At 34.5% G+C, this 14,912-nt stretch overlaps 1 protein-coding gene across 7 annotated transcripts in view; it reads right to left on the reverse strand.

Annotated features, from left to right (window-relative positions):
- Nucleotides 1–8,530, reverse strand: part of LOC107605289 (probable helicase CHR10) — a 23,878-nt gene extending 15,348 nt beyond the window's left edge. The window contains exons 1-8 of one of the 7 annotated variants that reach the window (XM_021105017.1): nt 8,166–8,278; nt 7,189–7,196; nt 5,910–5,971; nt 5,603–5,681; nt 5,341–5,498; nt 5,094–5,222; nt 4,486–4,666; nt 3,961–4,096 (exon numbers count right to left, since the gene is read on the reverse strand). In XM_021105017.1, coding sequence (XP_020960676.1) covers nt 3,961–4,096; nt 4,486–4,666; nt 5,094–5,222; nt 5,341–5,498; nt 5,603–5,681 — 683 coding nt within the window. In that variant the 5' untranslated portion in view covers nt 5,910–5,971; nt 7,189–7,196; nt 8,166–8,278. Of the gene's footprint in view, nt 1–3,960; nt 4,097–4,485; nt 4,667–5,093; nt 5,240–5,340; nt 5,499–5,602; nt 5,682–5,909; nt 5,972–7,130; nt 7,197–8,165 lie in introns of those variants that run through there. The other 6 variants (XM_016307125.2, XM_016307123.2, XM_021105016.1 and 3 more) reach the window with 6 other exon arrangements.

Raw genomic sequence — 14,912 nt, forward strand, 5'->3', positions numbered from 1 at the left:
CTCCATCTTTTTTTTTTTTTTTTTTTTTACCAAACATCATTATCTTTTTAAACCATCCATTTCACTGCCCCTGTTCAACCCTTCTCAGCCCAATTTCACATAATTCTTCCCCCTGTTCATCCCCTGTTAAGTTTTCATCTCTCTTCTTAAATTTTGGTTTTATTCCTCTGATTTTCTTCCTTGTGAACCGTCCCTTAGCCTCTTCTATTACAAAAAATAGTCCTTTTTTGTACAACTGATGAACCTTAAAATTCAGGTTTTTTTTTTTTTAATTCAGAATGTCCGCTGCTAGTGCAAATACTACAGCAGAAGGTATAACAACCCCAAATATTCATCCAAAACTATCCAATACTGTACCAATTACTTGTGCCTTTTCTGGTACTCCCACAATAGAATCTAAAAAATTGAATGGTAAAAACTTCTTTGGGTGGTCAGCATCTGTTGAATTATGGTTCTTAGGTCAAGGTCCCTCAGACCACCTCACTAAATCTGCCCATGAAATTCCAAAGGAAAATAGAACTCAATGGGAAAGGTTTGACTATCAATTGTGTGCATTATTATGGCAGTCAGTTGATCCTGCAATCTTGGTTAATTTAAGGTCTTTTAAGACCTGTTCTTCCTTTTGGAAAAAGACTAGCAGCTTATTTGCGAACAATATTCAGCGTCTATATGATTCCGCTCAGAAATTGGCTTCCCTTGAGCAGATTGATCATGATATGACCAGCTTTGTTACTCAGGCCCAAGCTACAATGGAGGAGTTAAAATTGTTTTTACAAGCCGGCACCATAGAAACTCTGAACATATTCGTGATCAAAGCTGGAAAATTTGTGTATGGTGATGGTGCAATCCACCCAAACTTTGAACATATTCGTGATCAAATCCTTACTAGCAAGAATGTCCCTACAATGGAAGACTTACTACTCGCCTACTCTAGTTCCTCTACCAAAAATCTTTAATTCATCCTCAAATTCAATTGAAGCCGCTGCCATGGTGATTTCATCATGTTTTCCTGGTGATCGAGGAACTCGTGGAGCTCAAGGAGGACGTGGAAGTCAAGCAGGCCAACGTCCTAGTCGTACCCAATGCTCCTACTGCAAAGCGACTTGGGCATACTAAAGTTACATGCTATTCTCTTCATGGATTTCCCGAGAAAACTGTCAATGTTGTTCAGACCGGGTTCGACAAATTTGAGGGGAAAACAATTGCTGCACGTTCTAGCAATCAACCAATTACCATTTCTCCAACAGAATTTAATGAATATCATCAGCTACAGGCAGCAAAACAGAATCCATCTCCTGGTACCACTGTTACTCACTCGAATCATTCCACATCATCCATCTCTCAATCTGGTAATACTTCAAGTTCTTGGGTTATTGATTCGGATGCCTCAGATCACATTACTGGTAACAAATCCCTTTTTGCCTCTCTTTCTTCATCTGCCTTTCCTAAGTTTATTACTTTAACAGATGGCTCCAAAGTTGTTGCCACATGAGTTGGTTGTGTCTCACCTACTCAATATGTGTCTTTAACCTCAGTTTTATTTGTCAAAAACTGCTCATTCAATTTAATTTCACCCAGCAAGCTTACCCGATCTCTTAATCGTTGATGCTAATTCCTTTGTTATACAGGACCGTCATACGAGGAAGACAATTGGTGCAGGATGAGTCACAAGGTCTCTACCATCTTAGGTCAACTCATCCCATGGTCTGTATGGCTATTGTATCACCTAATCCCCTCTATAATCGGTTAGGTCGTCCAAGTCTGTCAAAACTTAAAACTATGGTTCCAACTTATGCTATGTTAGTCTTTGAATTGTGAATCCTACCAACTTGGAAAGCATATTAGGTCTTCCTTTGTTAATCACAATAAGGATCAATACGAGTCATCTCCTTTTTCTCTTATTCATTCTGTTATATGGGGTCCTAGTCGTGTGTCTTCTTCAAGCTTTAAGTATTTTGTTATTTACATTGATAATTTTTCTCGTTGTACTTGTTATACTTAATGAAAGATCGTTCCGAACTATTTTCCATCTTTACTTCCTTTGTTGTCAAAATTCAAACATAGTTTGATAAAACTATTAAGGTTCTCCGTAACGACAATGCTAGAGAATATTTTTCCAAATCTTTTTCTTCTCTTATGACATCTCATGGTATTTTGCACCATTTTACATGTCCCCATACACCACAACAAAATGGAGTTGCCAAAAGAAAAAACAGACATCTCATTGAAACAACCCGTACTTTATTGTTACATTTTAATGTCCCTATATGCTTTTGGGGAGATGCAGTCTTAACAGCTTGTTATTTAATTAACCATATGCCATCCTCTGTTTTGAACAACCAAGTTCCTCGTTCCATTTTGTTCCATAAGGATAAATTGTACCATGTTCCTCCTTGAGTGTTTGGGTGTACTTGTTTTGTTCATGATCTCTCTCCTTGTCAAGATAAGTTATCTGCTCAGTCTATTAAATGTATTTTTCTTGGGTACTCTAGGCTCCATAAAGGGTATAGATGTTACTCCCCTATTACTCATCGTCCCTATGTTTCTGCTGATGTGACTTTTTTGGAAGACACACCATACTTTACCTCACATGTTGACTCTAATGTCTCAGAAGTTCTTCCAATTCTTATTTTGGTCCACCCTTATTCCCCTTACCAGAAAATCCAACCACCACCACAAACAATTCCTCCACTAAGGCTAATAGTGTCATCATCCCTCAAACCATTACTTCCAGTCCACGAAAACAACCATTAATTGTCTATCACCATTGCCCACGGCCAAATCATTCACAGTCTGAGATGGTAGAGGATGGTGGCACATGTTCTACTCCTTTGGTTCCCCCTACTACGGATCAAACTGTATCTATTGATGTGCTTCCGATTGCTCTTTGGAAAGGTAATCGTACCACTAGAAATCCTCTCCAATTTATAATTTCTTGAGCTTTCATCGATCATCCCCACCATACTATGTTTTTGTTTCCACATTAGCTTATATACCTACTCCTAAGTGTGTCAATGAGGCACTCTCTCATCCAAGGTGGAGACGAGCTATGATTGATGAAATGAATGCTCTAGAGTATAGTGGTACATGGGAGTTGGTTGGGTCCCGAAGATTACTAATTGTAAAATATATCAAGAAAGCCCCAGGCCAAGGATTACTATACAAAGATAAAGGAAATACCCAAGTCATTGGCTATTGTGATGCCAATTGGGCAGGTTCTCCTATTGATAGACGAATTACTTCTGGATATTGTCTTTCTTGGTGGAAACCTTATATCCTGGAAAAGTCAGAAACAAAGTGTTGTTGCCCAATCAAGTGCAAAAGCTGAGTATCGCACCATGGCATTAGTGGCTTGTGTGTTAATATGGGTCAAGCAATTCCTTTTAGAGTTGAAGTTCAGGACAGTTAACCAAATGAAGTTATATTGTGATAATCAAGCAGCACTCTACATTGCCTCCAATTCAGTATTTCATGAAAGAACTAAACACATAGAGGTGGATTGTCATTTCATAAGGCAAAAGGTTATATCTAAAGAAATTGTCACGGAATTTGTTAATTCAAGTGAACAATAGGCTGATATTCTCGCAAAATCTCTCAAAGGTCCTTGTAGTAATTACTTTGTAACAAGCTTGGTGCATATAATATATATGCTCCAACTTGAGGAGGGATGTTAATATTATATTCAAATAATCAGTCAATTAGTTGTTAGGTGTCAACTAGGTTAGTTTATGTTAGATTAGAATCAATTATGAATAATTGTGTTTTATCTTTAGTAGGTATTGTAATGATTAATTAGTGTATATAAATATATGAGCTGAAGAGTTCAGTAACCTCAAGCTTTTCACATTAAATCATTGTCTAAACAGAATTCATAGAATATTTAAGCATAAATGACATTATAAATGTTCATATGAAGATCTTAATAAAAGTAATTAAATAAATAAAAGCATTATGACCTACATGGTTGTCTCAGTGAGGAGTGGTAACACTAGATTTCCACTCTCAACAAGCTTTGATTTGGTACGTCGAAGCATAAAGGCTCCCAATAATCCTTTCAGAATTTTAAGTTGCTCTTTTGCCCTTGGATTATGAACTTCTGCAAAAATAGAAACAGATAAATGAAATAATTTAATTTGTTACCTTTTAACAAATCAATTCTGCATGATAATAAGCTTTCCACTTATGGCCACTATCTTTTTATAATTTCTTAAATAAACAAAAACTAAATAAGGAAATTTGATAATTTTGCAGTCTTTGAATAATTTACATTACTACACAACAAAGGGAAATACAAAGACAATCACTTCTAACAAGAATCAAAACTCTACAATTCAAAGATGTATGAATGAAGAGAAATACAAAGACAGCAGAATAAGATATCCTCCATAAGAAAACAACTAAAAAAAAATTATAAGAAAACCAACCGCCAAAATTAACCTCAAGAAGAGCAAATGATGATAAACTAACAAAAACCATGATACTGACCTGATGTAAGCTCACCGATATCCTTGAAAGTGGAAAGGAACTGATCCAGCGTACCAAAGACAACAGGCATACAGAAATGCATCAGGGACCATAACTCAGAGAGGTTATTCTGAATAGGTGTGCCAGTCATTAACAACCGTCTTGGCATGATATAGTGATCTTTGAGAACATTAAATAAAACCTGCAAAGATCTGAGATTTAAGTTTCAACAACCAGAACAAACCCTCTCAAAAGGTATATGATTGAAATAACTTCAGTTTTCATCATTAAACATTCTTAAATTCTTATTTTATAAATTATACAACATAATATAGATATAGATATAGATAATATTTTCAAGTAATATAGAAAATATTTATGAACTCATTCAGCACCAACAGAGATGATTTTCCAGATTTGCCTTTTGTCTCATTTTCAATTATTTATATCATACAGGTAAAGAGTGCCTGGTCACGTCCAAATAAGATCTTCACCAAAGAAATATGAATATATATACCACAACTTAGAATTGATTCAATTGAGTAGTAATTTAGGCAAGTCTAACAAAGATAAGCATACTGTTAAGTAACTGAATACTATACAGGCATGTAACATAATCTTTGACATACACTTGATGGGTTTTTAAGTCTTTGAGCCTCATCAATAATTGCATAATGCCATGGTATTTGAGAAAGGAAGTCCTGATCCATCATTGCAATTTCATAAGTTGTTAACAGCACATCAAATGGCAACAATACCTGCCAAAAAATTTCTTCTAAATCAAATATCAATAGGCATGCTTATGATAACAGAGACTGCAGTTTAAAAGTAAAGTCACTGAGATTCAATGAGCTCATGGAAGTTAAATGCACTTACATCTGTTGATCGCTGCCCTTTTACATGTTCGTATATTTTCATACGCAGATCGCGCCTGTATTCTTTATCACCAACATATTTAAAGACATCTAGTTTTGGGGCAAATTTCACTATCTCTGACACCCAACCATCTGTCACACTTAGAGGACATATAACCACTGTAAATGATAATACAAAACCAAGGAAAAAAGTTAAGCACTATGTGAATAGATATTAAATAAAAGAATCATATTTCAAATCAAGAAAGATATACTTCACTCACAAAATGGCCCAGGTGATAATCGGTACACTTTTAGATAGCATAGAAAACCGATAGCTTGTAAAGTCTTGCCTAGTCCCATCTGCTCATAATTTAAACAGAAATACAACAAAATAAATAAACCTAGAATGTCATTTGCATTCAAAGGAGAAGCATATGGACCTCATTCACAGTTTTGCATCTGTTGAATAAGCCAAGTTCAAGACTAAACAATATTTAAAGAGAAATGCACTGTTTATAAGTTAATCAATTTAAGTTTAATGTTGCTTTTTGTATATGAACAAAGGATAGAGAATGAATAGTGACTAACCAAGCAGCTCAAAAGCAACCAAAACACAAGAAGAGCTCTTTTTTATTGAAAGGTAACTTTATCTGAAGAGAAGAAAAGATTACTTAACACGATGAGAAATCCTCATTAAAAAGAACCTTAAACTTCCAATCACATTCTACCAAAGGGACAAAAATATACAGCCAACCTAAGGGAGAAACTATGCAACAAAGCATCTCAATAGCTTCATATATCAGATAAAGAAACTCTTATGGACCATAAGCAGAAAACCAAAGGCTGAGATCTTTTACATGCCTTGACTAAATTTACCTTCAATTAATCAATAAAAAACATGACAATATAATAGAAAACTGAGAGAGAGAGAGAGAGAGAGAGAGAGAGATTATGTGTATATGTATATTATAATTTTGATTTTTGAGGTTCTCAATAAGTAAGCTATGTGAAGTGATGGCTTGCATTTTTTAATTATGTCTCCTTTCAACCACTCCACTTCGTTGAAGGAATGATGAAGGTATGGAGCAAGTGAAATCATGCATCAATTATGTCAATATTATAATATATATATTGATGCACAATCTCAGCCTCCTATTAGTATAAATAGAGCCTTGGAGCAAGGCTTATTGTACCACAACAAACACACAAAATATTGAGGAAAGAAGTTTAACGAAGCAAAGCTTCATATATAACTTGAGTGAGGTCTCTTGTAATATAGTGAGTATAATATTATAGAGAGTGTGACAAAATTCTTAGTGTAGTGAGGGTTATACACTAGAATTTGATTATACTCTTTAGTACTCACTAGGTACTACAAATTATCGTATAAGAGTGTCTTACTGTGATACACTATATTGTAACTACTTTCAAATATAATAGATATTTTTCGGAGTGTTGGCCTGTGATTTTTTGCCCCGTTCACTTTGGGAATTTTTCCACGTTAAAACATTAGTATTACTCTCTCTCTCTTCCTTGACCTATTTTGTTCGCATATTAATCCCATCAGTCTCCACATAAATTATTTGGCTCGCTTCCGCCTCGACTCTGTCTTATCCCTAACAAGCTACCTAGGGGTAGTCTAGGCTTTTCACTCCTTAGTTACAGTTGATCAAGCTAGCAGAAGGTAGTTTCTCTAAGCCTAGCTTAGCCTGAGAGGTTGAGACTTCCTAACTTTTGTCACAATGCACAGAATAATTTGCCGGTTAATCATAGTAAAGGATCAACTCAAATGGCTAAAATACCACTAACAGTAGAATTTTGCCTTTCAGAATACATAGGCTCTGGTACAAAATAGAAGACAAAGTACCTCATCCCCTGCAAATAACAGAAACATTCTGATCACAAACATAATTAACAGTATTCATTTATAAATAAATATTATTGAAACTCACCCACATTATAGTGTAAAAAATACCCAAAACATAATAAAAATGAATCTGTCAACACCCAGCGACCCAATATTCACTCTTCTTGGCTACAAAGAAATGTAAAATAGCCCGTGTATTCATTCAAATTTAAACATCAATATATTCAGGCTGATTTTACATAAAAATCTGGTCATGCTAACTATATTGTTTATTCCATCCATATGGGTATCACTTAAAACTATAAAAGGAATTGAACAAAAGTTGAACCAGTAAGCTAATATGGACTTTGGCCTTTGAAAATGCCCACGCCATAATTAGTCCACATTTCACACACTACCATTAAATTGATACTTGATACCTCAGGGCTTCAGGCTATGTTTGGAACAATCTAAGGGGATATGAGTGGAATATATAAACCCAAACCCACAAGCTAATGGCCTAGGATAACTCCCTCACACAAATAACTCTCTCGTAACTTCACATAACATATATGAGGAGAGGAATTGAGGAAGAGAGTCAAGAGACTTTCTTTCCAACTCAAAAAACACATTTATTTTTATTCACAATGTAAGTAACATAACACTGTCTAAACATTGCTTTATTTTGGTCAAAATCTCAAAGCTCATAGTTGACTACTTATATAAATATCATCAAATTGAAGTCACAAATAACGGTTTTTATCCTTCGTGAAAGTGAGCTCCATGTGCCTTGGCAAATTGATAAGATAAAGAAAGCTTATGCGTTCTTGTGTCACGTGATAAAGCTTGGTTTAACATATCTAACAGAGTAGAAGGGCATGGAACAATAAAGCCCCATCAATAAATCAATTTGTCTTTCGAATTATAAGAACTTTCCAGAGGAACCAAATTAAACACAAAAAAAACTGTTAGTGAAGGATGCAATACAATAATCTCACCGAGAACGACGTTGACCCCGAGTTTATACCTCCATATAAGCCATGAAACCCCTTCAACCTGGTGGGGTTTGAGGGTCGCCGTAAGCCCAAGCTCTACCTCACTGGGCGGCCAGTCGCAAACGCGTGCGTCGTATTCGTCTACGATTCGTGCCACAACTTTAAGCTTCTGCTCGTAGCTCAGATTTATGGAGTCCATGATAATGCTGAGTCTGAACTCGGAAACTCCGTTGGGAGAGATTGAGCAAGTGAGTCAGCGAGTGGGTGGGGGGGAAGAAGGAGGCTTTTTTGAAAGACGAAGGGAGAGGGAAAGCAAACATGCCCTGCCCTTTGGCGGTGTGGAAATTTCATGTTTCTTTTAGAATTTACAATTCCAAAAGTCGATCAAATTTAGGGCGTTTCGGAAATTTTAAAAATAATTTTTTTTTTTTTGTTATGATAAGAATGAAATGGATGACCATATAAGGTTTAGTTTTCCTTTGATGAAAGGAACAATTCTCGTGACAAAGTACAATTAATGAAGTTTGAAAAGTAGAATTTGTTTGCTTATAAAAGTATGAACGAGGCAAAAGAAATTTACACATCAATAAAGCATTTCTTCTCTCTCTACGTACAATATAAAACTTTCTTTCTCTTTCTCTTTTCATATACTACAAATACAATATTAATATATAAATTATCGTTATTAGTGAATATTAATACTAGAGTCTTTTATTTATACTTCTTTATTTTATCTTCCTTATTTAGTTATTTTATAACACGTTATCAATACGAAACTCTAACAAAATTTTAGGAAGACTTCAGGTAACAAATTTTTATTATGTCGAAAGTCTTTCATCTTGAATATAATGCTTTTGATATATCTAGAAATAATTATTTATCATGGATATTATATACTAAAATCCATCTTGATTCAATGGATCTTGAAGATACCATTAAGGCTGAAAATAATACATCCCAGAAGAATAAAGCCAAATCCATGATTTTCCTTCGTCATCATCTTGAAGTATGATTGAAAAATGAATATCCCACATTAAAAGATCCTGCAGATCTGTGGAAATACCTTGAAAAAAGGTATAATCATGAAAAGACGGTGATACTTCCTCACGCCCGATATGTTAGAGAAAACTTTCTCGACCTTCCATGCCTCGAATGTGCTCCTTTAGTAGCAATCGAGAAAAAGAATTTAAAAATATTCTGAGTTAATTTCTTTCCTTCTTGTTGCTGAACGCAACAATAAATTGCTTTTAAAGAATCATGAAGCGCGTCCAGCTGGCGCCGCCCTATTTTCTGAAGCAAATGCGGCAAATTATAATCACAGAAGAGGTAAATGGCAAGATTTTGATAACAAGAAAAATTATGAAAGGAAAAGAAATTATGTTCATAAAAAATGATCTCACCAGAAGTGGGATAAAGAAAGAAACAATGGGCAAAGTAAATCAATTGAGGATAAATGCTTCCGTTGTGGTGGAAAGGGCCATTGGTCACGTACCTGTCGTACCCCAAGGCACCTAGTTGATTTTTATCAAGCATCCTTGAAAAGGGGTGACAAAGGAAAGGAAACAAATTTTGTTTCAAATGATAAAAATTCCACCACTCATTATGATGTATCTAATTTCTTTGAGAATCTTGAAGGAAATATTGGCTATTTGATCAATGATAGAATAGTTTAATATGTGTGTTTGTTAAGTATTCATGTTAATAATTTTACTGTGTATGTACTTCTACTCATTTTATTATTATTATTATTTGTCTTTGAAGAAAAATGACAAGGACATATCCTGAAGATATTTGCCTTGCGGATAGTGCAAGTTCGCACACTATTCTTAAAAGTGATATATATTTTACCCATTTTATGCCAGAAGAAGAGTATGTTAATACTATTATTGGCTCGGGCATTGTGATAGAAGGCTCCGGAAGAGCTATAATTTTGTTTCCTAGAGAAACAAAATTTGTAATAAATAATGCACTATTATCTACCAAGTTTCTGAGGAACTTGTTGAGTTTCAAAAATATTCGCCGAAATGGATATCATATTGAAACAATGAACGAGGGAAATCATGAGTATTTATGTATCACAACTCATGATTTAAATAAAAATGTTATATTAGAAAAGTTACCCCACTTTCATCTGGATTGTATTATACCAAGATTAGTGCAATTGAATCACATGCCATTGTAAACCAGAAGTTTACTAGCCCAAATGAATTCATAACTTGGCATGATAGATTGGGTCATCCGAGAACAACCATGATGAAGAGAATTATTGAAAACTCTCATGGACATTCACTAAAGAATCAGAAGATTCTTAAATCTAGTGAATTTTGTTGTGCTTTATGTTCTCAAGGGAAGTTAATTTTAAGGCCATTACCAATAAAGATTGGATTTGAGTCCCCTGAATTCCTATAAAGGATTCAAGGTGATATATGTGGACCTATTCATCCACCATGTGAATCTTTTAGGTATTTTATGGTCCTGATAGACGCATCTTCGAGATGGTCATATGTGTGCTTATTATCTTCTCGCAACCTGGCGTTTGCAAGATTACTGGCTCAAATTATTCGATTAAAAGCACAATTTTCAGAAAATCCAATCAAAGCAATTCGTCTTGATAATGCTGGTGAATTTACTTCCCAAGCTTTTGATGCTTATTGTATGGCTAACGGAATAAGTGTTGAACATCCAGTAGCTTATGTTCACACACAAAATGGGTTAGCAGAATCACTTATTAAATGTCTCCAATTGATTGCTAGACCCTTGCTTATGAGAACAAATCTCCCAACCTCGGTTTGGAGGCATGCTATTTTACATGCCGCAGCACTTATTCGTTTGAGGCCAACGAGTTACCATCAATTCTCTCATATGCAATTAGCTTTTGGCCAGCAGCCAAATGTCTCCCATTTAAGAATATTTGGGTGTGCGATATATGTTCCCATTGCACCACCTAATCGCACCAAAATGGGACCCCAAAGAAAATTGGGGATATATGTTGGATATGATTCTCCCTCTATAGTGAGGTATCTTGAGATACAAACGGGAGATATATTTAAAGCCCGATTTGCGGATTGTCATTTTGATGAATCAAAATTTTCAACATTATGGGGAGAGAATAAGCTTCCTGAAAAGGAACTTAATTGGAATGCATCATTGTTGATGCATTTAGATCCTCGATCAGGGCAATGCGAACTAGAAGTTCAAAAGATTATACATTTGCAAAGAATAGCAAATGAATTGCCTGATGTATTTTCCGATACAAAGAGGATAACCAAATCTTATATACCAGTGAAAAATGCCCCAATTCGAATTGATGTCCCAGTAGGACAAGTAGCCACTGAAGCAAATTCACGCCAGAAGCGTGGCAGGGCGGAAAATGCCCAAATTCGAATTGATGTCCCAGTAGGACAAATAGCCACTGAAACAAATACACGCCAGAAGCGTGGCAGGCCTGTCGATTCCAAAGATAAAAATCCTCGAAAGAGAAAAGAGGTAAATACGATTCCTGTTGAAAAAGACACAGTAAAGACACCTGCAGTTGTCCAAAATTCTGATATAGTTTTAACGCCAGAAGACGTTCAGGTACCTGAAAATTGTGAAAATGACGAGATCTCGATAAATTATGTCTTTACAGGAGAGAAATGGGACCGAAATAAGACAATTGTCAATGAAATATTTGCATATAATGTGGCATTGAATATCATGCATGAAAGTAAGGATCTTGAGCCAAGATCAGTCGAAGAATGTCGACAAAGAAATGATTGGCCAAAATGGGAAGCAGCCATGAAGGCTGAATTAGACTCACTTGCAAAACGTGAAGTCTTTGGACCTGTAGTCCGTACACCTGAAGATGTAAAACCTGTTGGATACCGATGGGTATTTGTGAGAAAACGAAATGAGAAAAATGAAGTTGTGCGCTATAAAGTCCGACTTGTGGCACAAGGTTTTTCACAAAGGCCCGGTATAGATTATGAAGAAACGTATTCCCCTGTAGTGGATGCAATAACATTGCGTTATTTGGTCAGTTTATCTGCATATCATAAACTGCATATGCATTTAATGGATGTGGTAACAGCCTACTTATATGGCTCATTAGATCGGGATATCTATACGAAAGTCCCTGAAGGACTAAAGATATCTAAATCATCCAATGAATATTCGCAAGGGTTATACTCAGTCAAATTGCAAAGATCTTTATATGGTTTGAAACAATCTGGACGAATATGGTATAATCGTCTTACTGAGTATCTGGCCAAAAATAGATTCAAAAATGATGATATTTGCCCATGTGTTTTCATAAAGAAATCTACATATGGATTCATTATAATTGCTGTGTACGTTGATGATTTAAATATCATTGGGACTCCTGAAGAGATTCCAACGATTATAAAAACTCTAAAAGAAGAGTTTGAGATAAAAGATCTTGGAAAGACTAAATTTTGTCTCGGCCTGTAGATCGAGCATACGAAAAATGGGATCTTTATTCATCAAACGACATACACAGAGAAGATCTTGAAAAGATTTTATATGGATAAGTCACATCCCTTGAGTACTCCAATGATCGTAAGATCTTTGGATGTGGAAAAGGATCAATTCTGTCCTAAGGAAGAAAATGAAGATATCCTTGGTCCTGAAGTACCATATCTTAGTGCCATTGGAGCACTAATGTATCTTGCTAATAATACGCGACCCGATATATCATTTGCTGTGAATTTACTAGCAAGATATAGTTCCTCTCCAACCAGAAGACATTGGAGTGGAATCAAATAAATCTTTCGATATTTTCATGGAACGGTTGATATGGGATTGTTTATCCCTATGGATCCAAGTCACAATTAGTTGGCTATGCAGATGCTGGATATTTGTCTGATCCATATAAAGGGAGATCTCAAACAGGATACATATTCACATATGGTGGTACAGCTATATCATGGAGGTCCACAAAACAGACGATTGCAGCAACATCCTCTAATCATGCTGAAATACTAGCGATACATGAAGCTAGTTGCGAGTGTTTTTGGCTAAGGAGAGTGATCCAATATATCCTGTCATCATGTGGACTGATTGACCATAAGATAGCTCCAACTGTCCTGTTTGAAAATAATACAGCATGTATTGCTCAACTTAAAGGCGGATATATCAAAGGTGATAGAACAAAGCATATTTCTCCCAAATTCTTCTTCACTCATGATCTTCAAAATCAGGGGACAATTGATGTCCAACAGATCCGCTCAAGTGACAATCTGGCAGATTTGTTCACAAAGTCACTCCCAAAATCCTCTTTTGAAAGATTGGTACATGAGATTGGGATGCGCCGATTTCGAGACATCAACTGATATCGACAAGAGGGGGAGATTGTACTCTTTTTCCCTTGGTCAGATTTTTTTCCATCAGATTTTTCTTGACAATGTTTTTAATGAGGCAGTCCCCATCACTAAAGGATATTGTACTCTTTTTCCTTCACTAAGGTTTTTTTCCCACTGGATCTTTCTTTAGTAAGGTTTTAACGAGGTAATAATCCTAAATGGTCATCCAAGGGGGAGTGTTACGATAAGAATGAAATGGATGACCATGTAAGGCTTAGTTTTCCTATGCTGAAAGGAACAATTCTCATGACAAAGCACAATTAATGAAGTTTGAAAAGTAGAATTTGTTTGCCTATAAAAGCATGAACGAGGCAAAAGAAATTCACACATCAATAAAGCATTTCTTCTCTCTCTACGTACAATATAAAACTTTCTTTCTCTTTCTCTTTTCATATACTACAAATACAATAAGAGGTTGTGGGTTCGAGTCTCCTATCTTTGGTAAAAAAAAAAAAGAAAATAAAATATCATAAATTTGAGTTGATTTAGGGCCAATTTGAAAAGCTACAAAAGCAACATTTTTTAGCTTTTGATTTATGAGAAGTAGTAGTATTAATGTCGGATACAATTTTTAAAACCAAATTGCGCTTTTTAAAAAGCTATTTAAGAGTTTATAGAGAAGTTAAAAAAAAATGACTTCTCTCCTAATACTACTATTTTTTATCATATTTTTATAAAATAAGCATTTTTAGAACTAGAAATCCAAATACAAAATAATTTATTTATAAGCTACTTTTAATATAGTTATTTATTGTTTAAAATATTTTTTCAAAAGGAACTTAATTAAGCTGTTTATCCAAATTGGACCATAATAGATAAAAATTCAAATGCAGGCAACTTCATGTGAAGTTGATAAGTGAGAGCCATTATTTGAAAATTTAGTTAAATCAGTCAAATTATTTAATAACTCTTAATTATCAATTTCATATGAAATTGACTACACCTGAGTTTCTACCAATTTAATATTCGTGATGATGTTGCATAATTGAGAAATTAAAGAATTGTATCTAAATATTTTATTAAAAATCATTTAAAAATAATTATTTTATACTTCGATGAATTAAATATATCAAAAAGTTAAAAAACTATTATTATCTAAAATTTCTTTATGTTTTTATTAAGAATTATTAGGTTTTTATTGGATTAAGTTCTTTTAAAATGATAAAATTAGACTTTAATTTGTAATTACTTTTTAATTAAGATAACAAGACTCATAAATAATAAATAAAAAAATTTTGGAATCATCAATTTTTTAGTATTTTTGGTTATTATTGACTAATACAAATACTAAAATGTCTTTAATAAGTAAATTTACTAATTAATATGTACAAACTTTTAAAAATGTAAATACAAACTATATTGATATTTGTGCAAAATTATCGTAAATATA

The sequence above is a fragment of the Arachis ipaensis genome, chromosome B06 (assembly GCF_000816755.2).
Source record: "Arachis ipaensis cultivar K30076 chromosome B06, Araip1.1, whole genome shotgun sequence".
Taxonomy (NCBI): domain Eukaryota; kingdom Viridiplantae; phylum Streptophyta; class Magnoliopsida; order Fabales; family Fabaceae; genus Arachis; species Arachis ipaensis.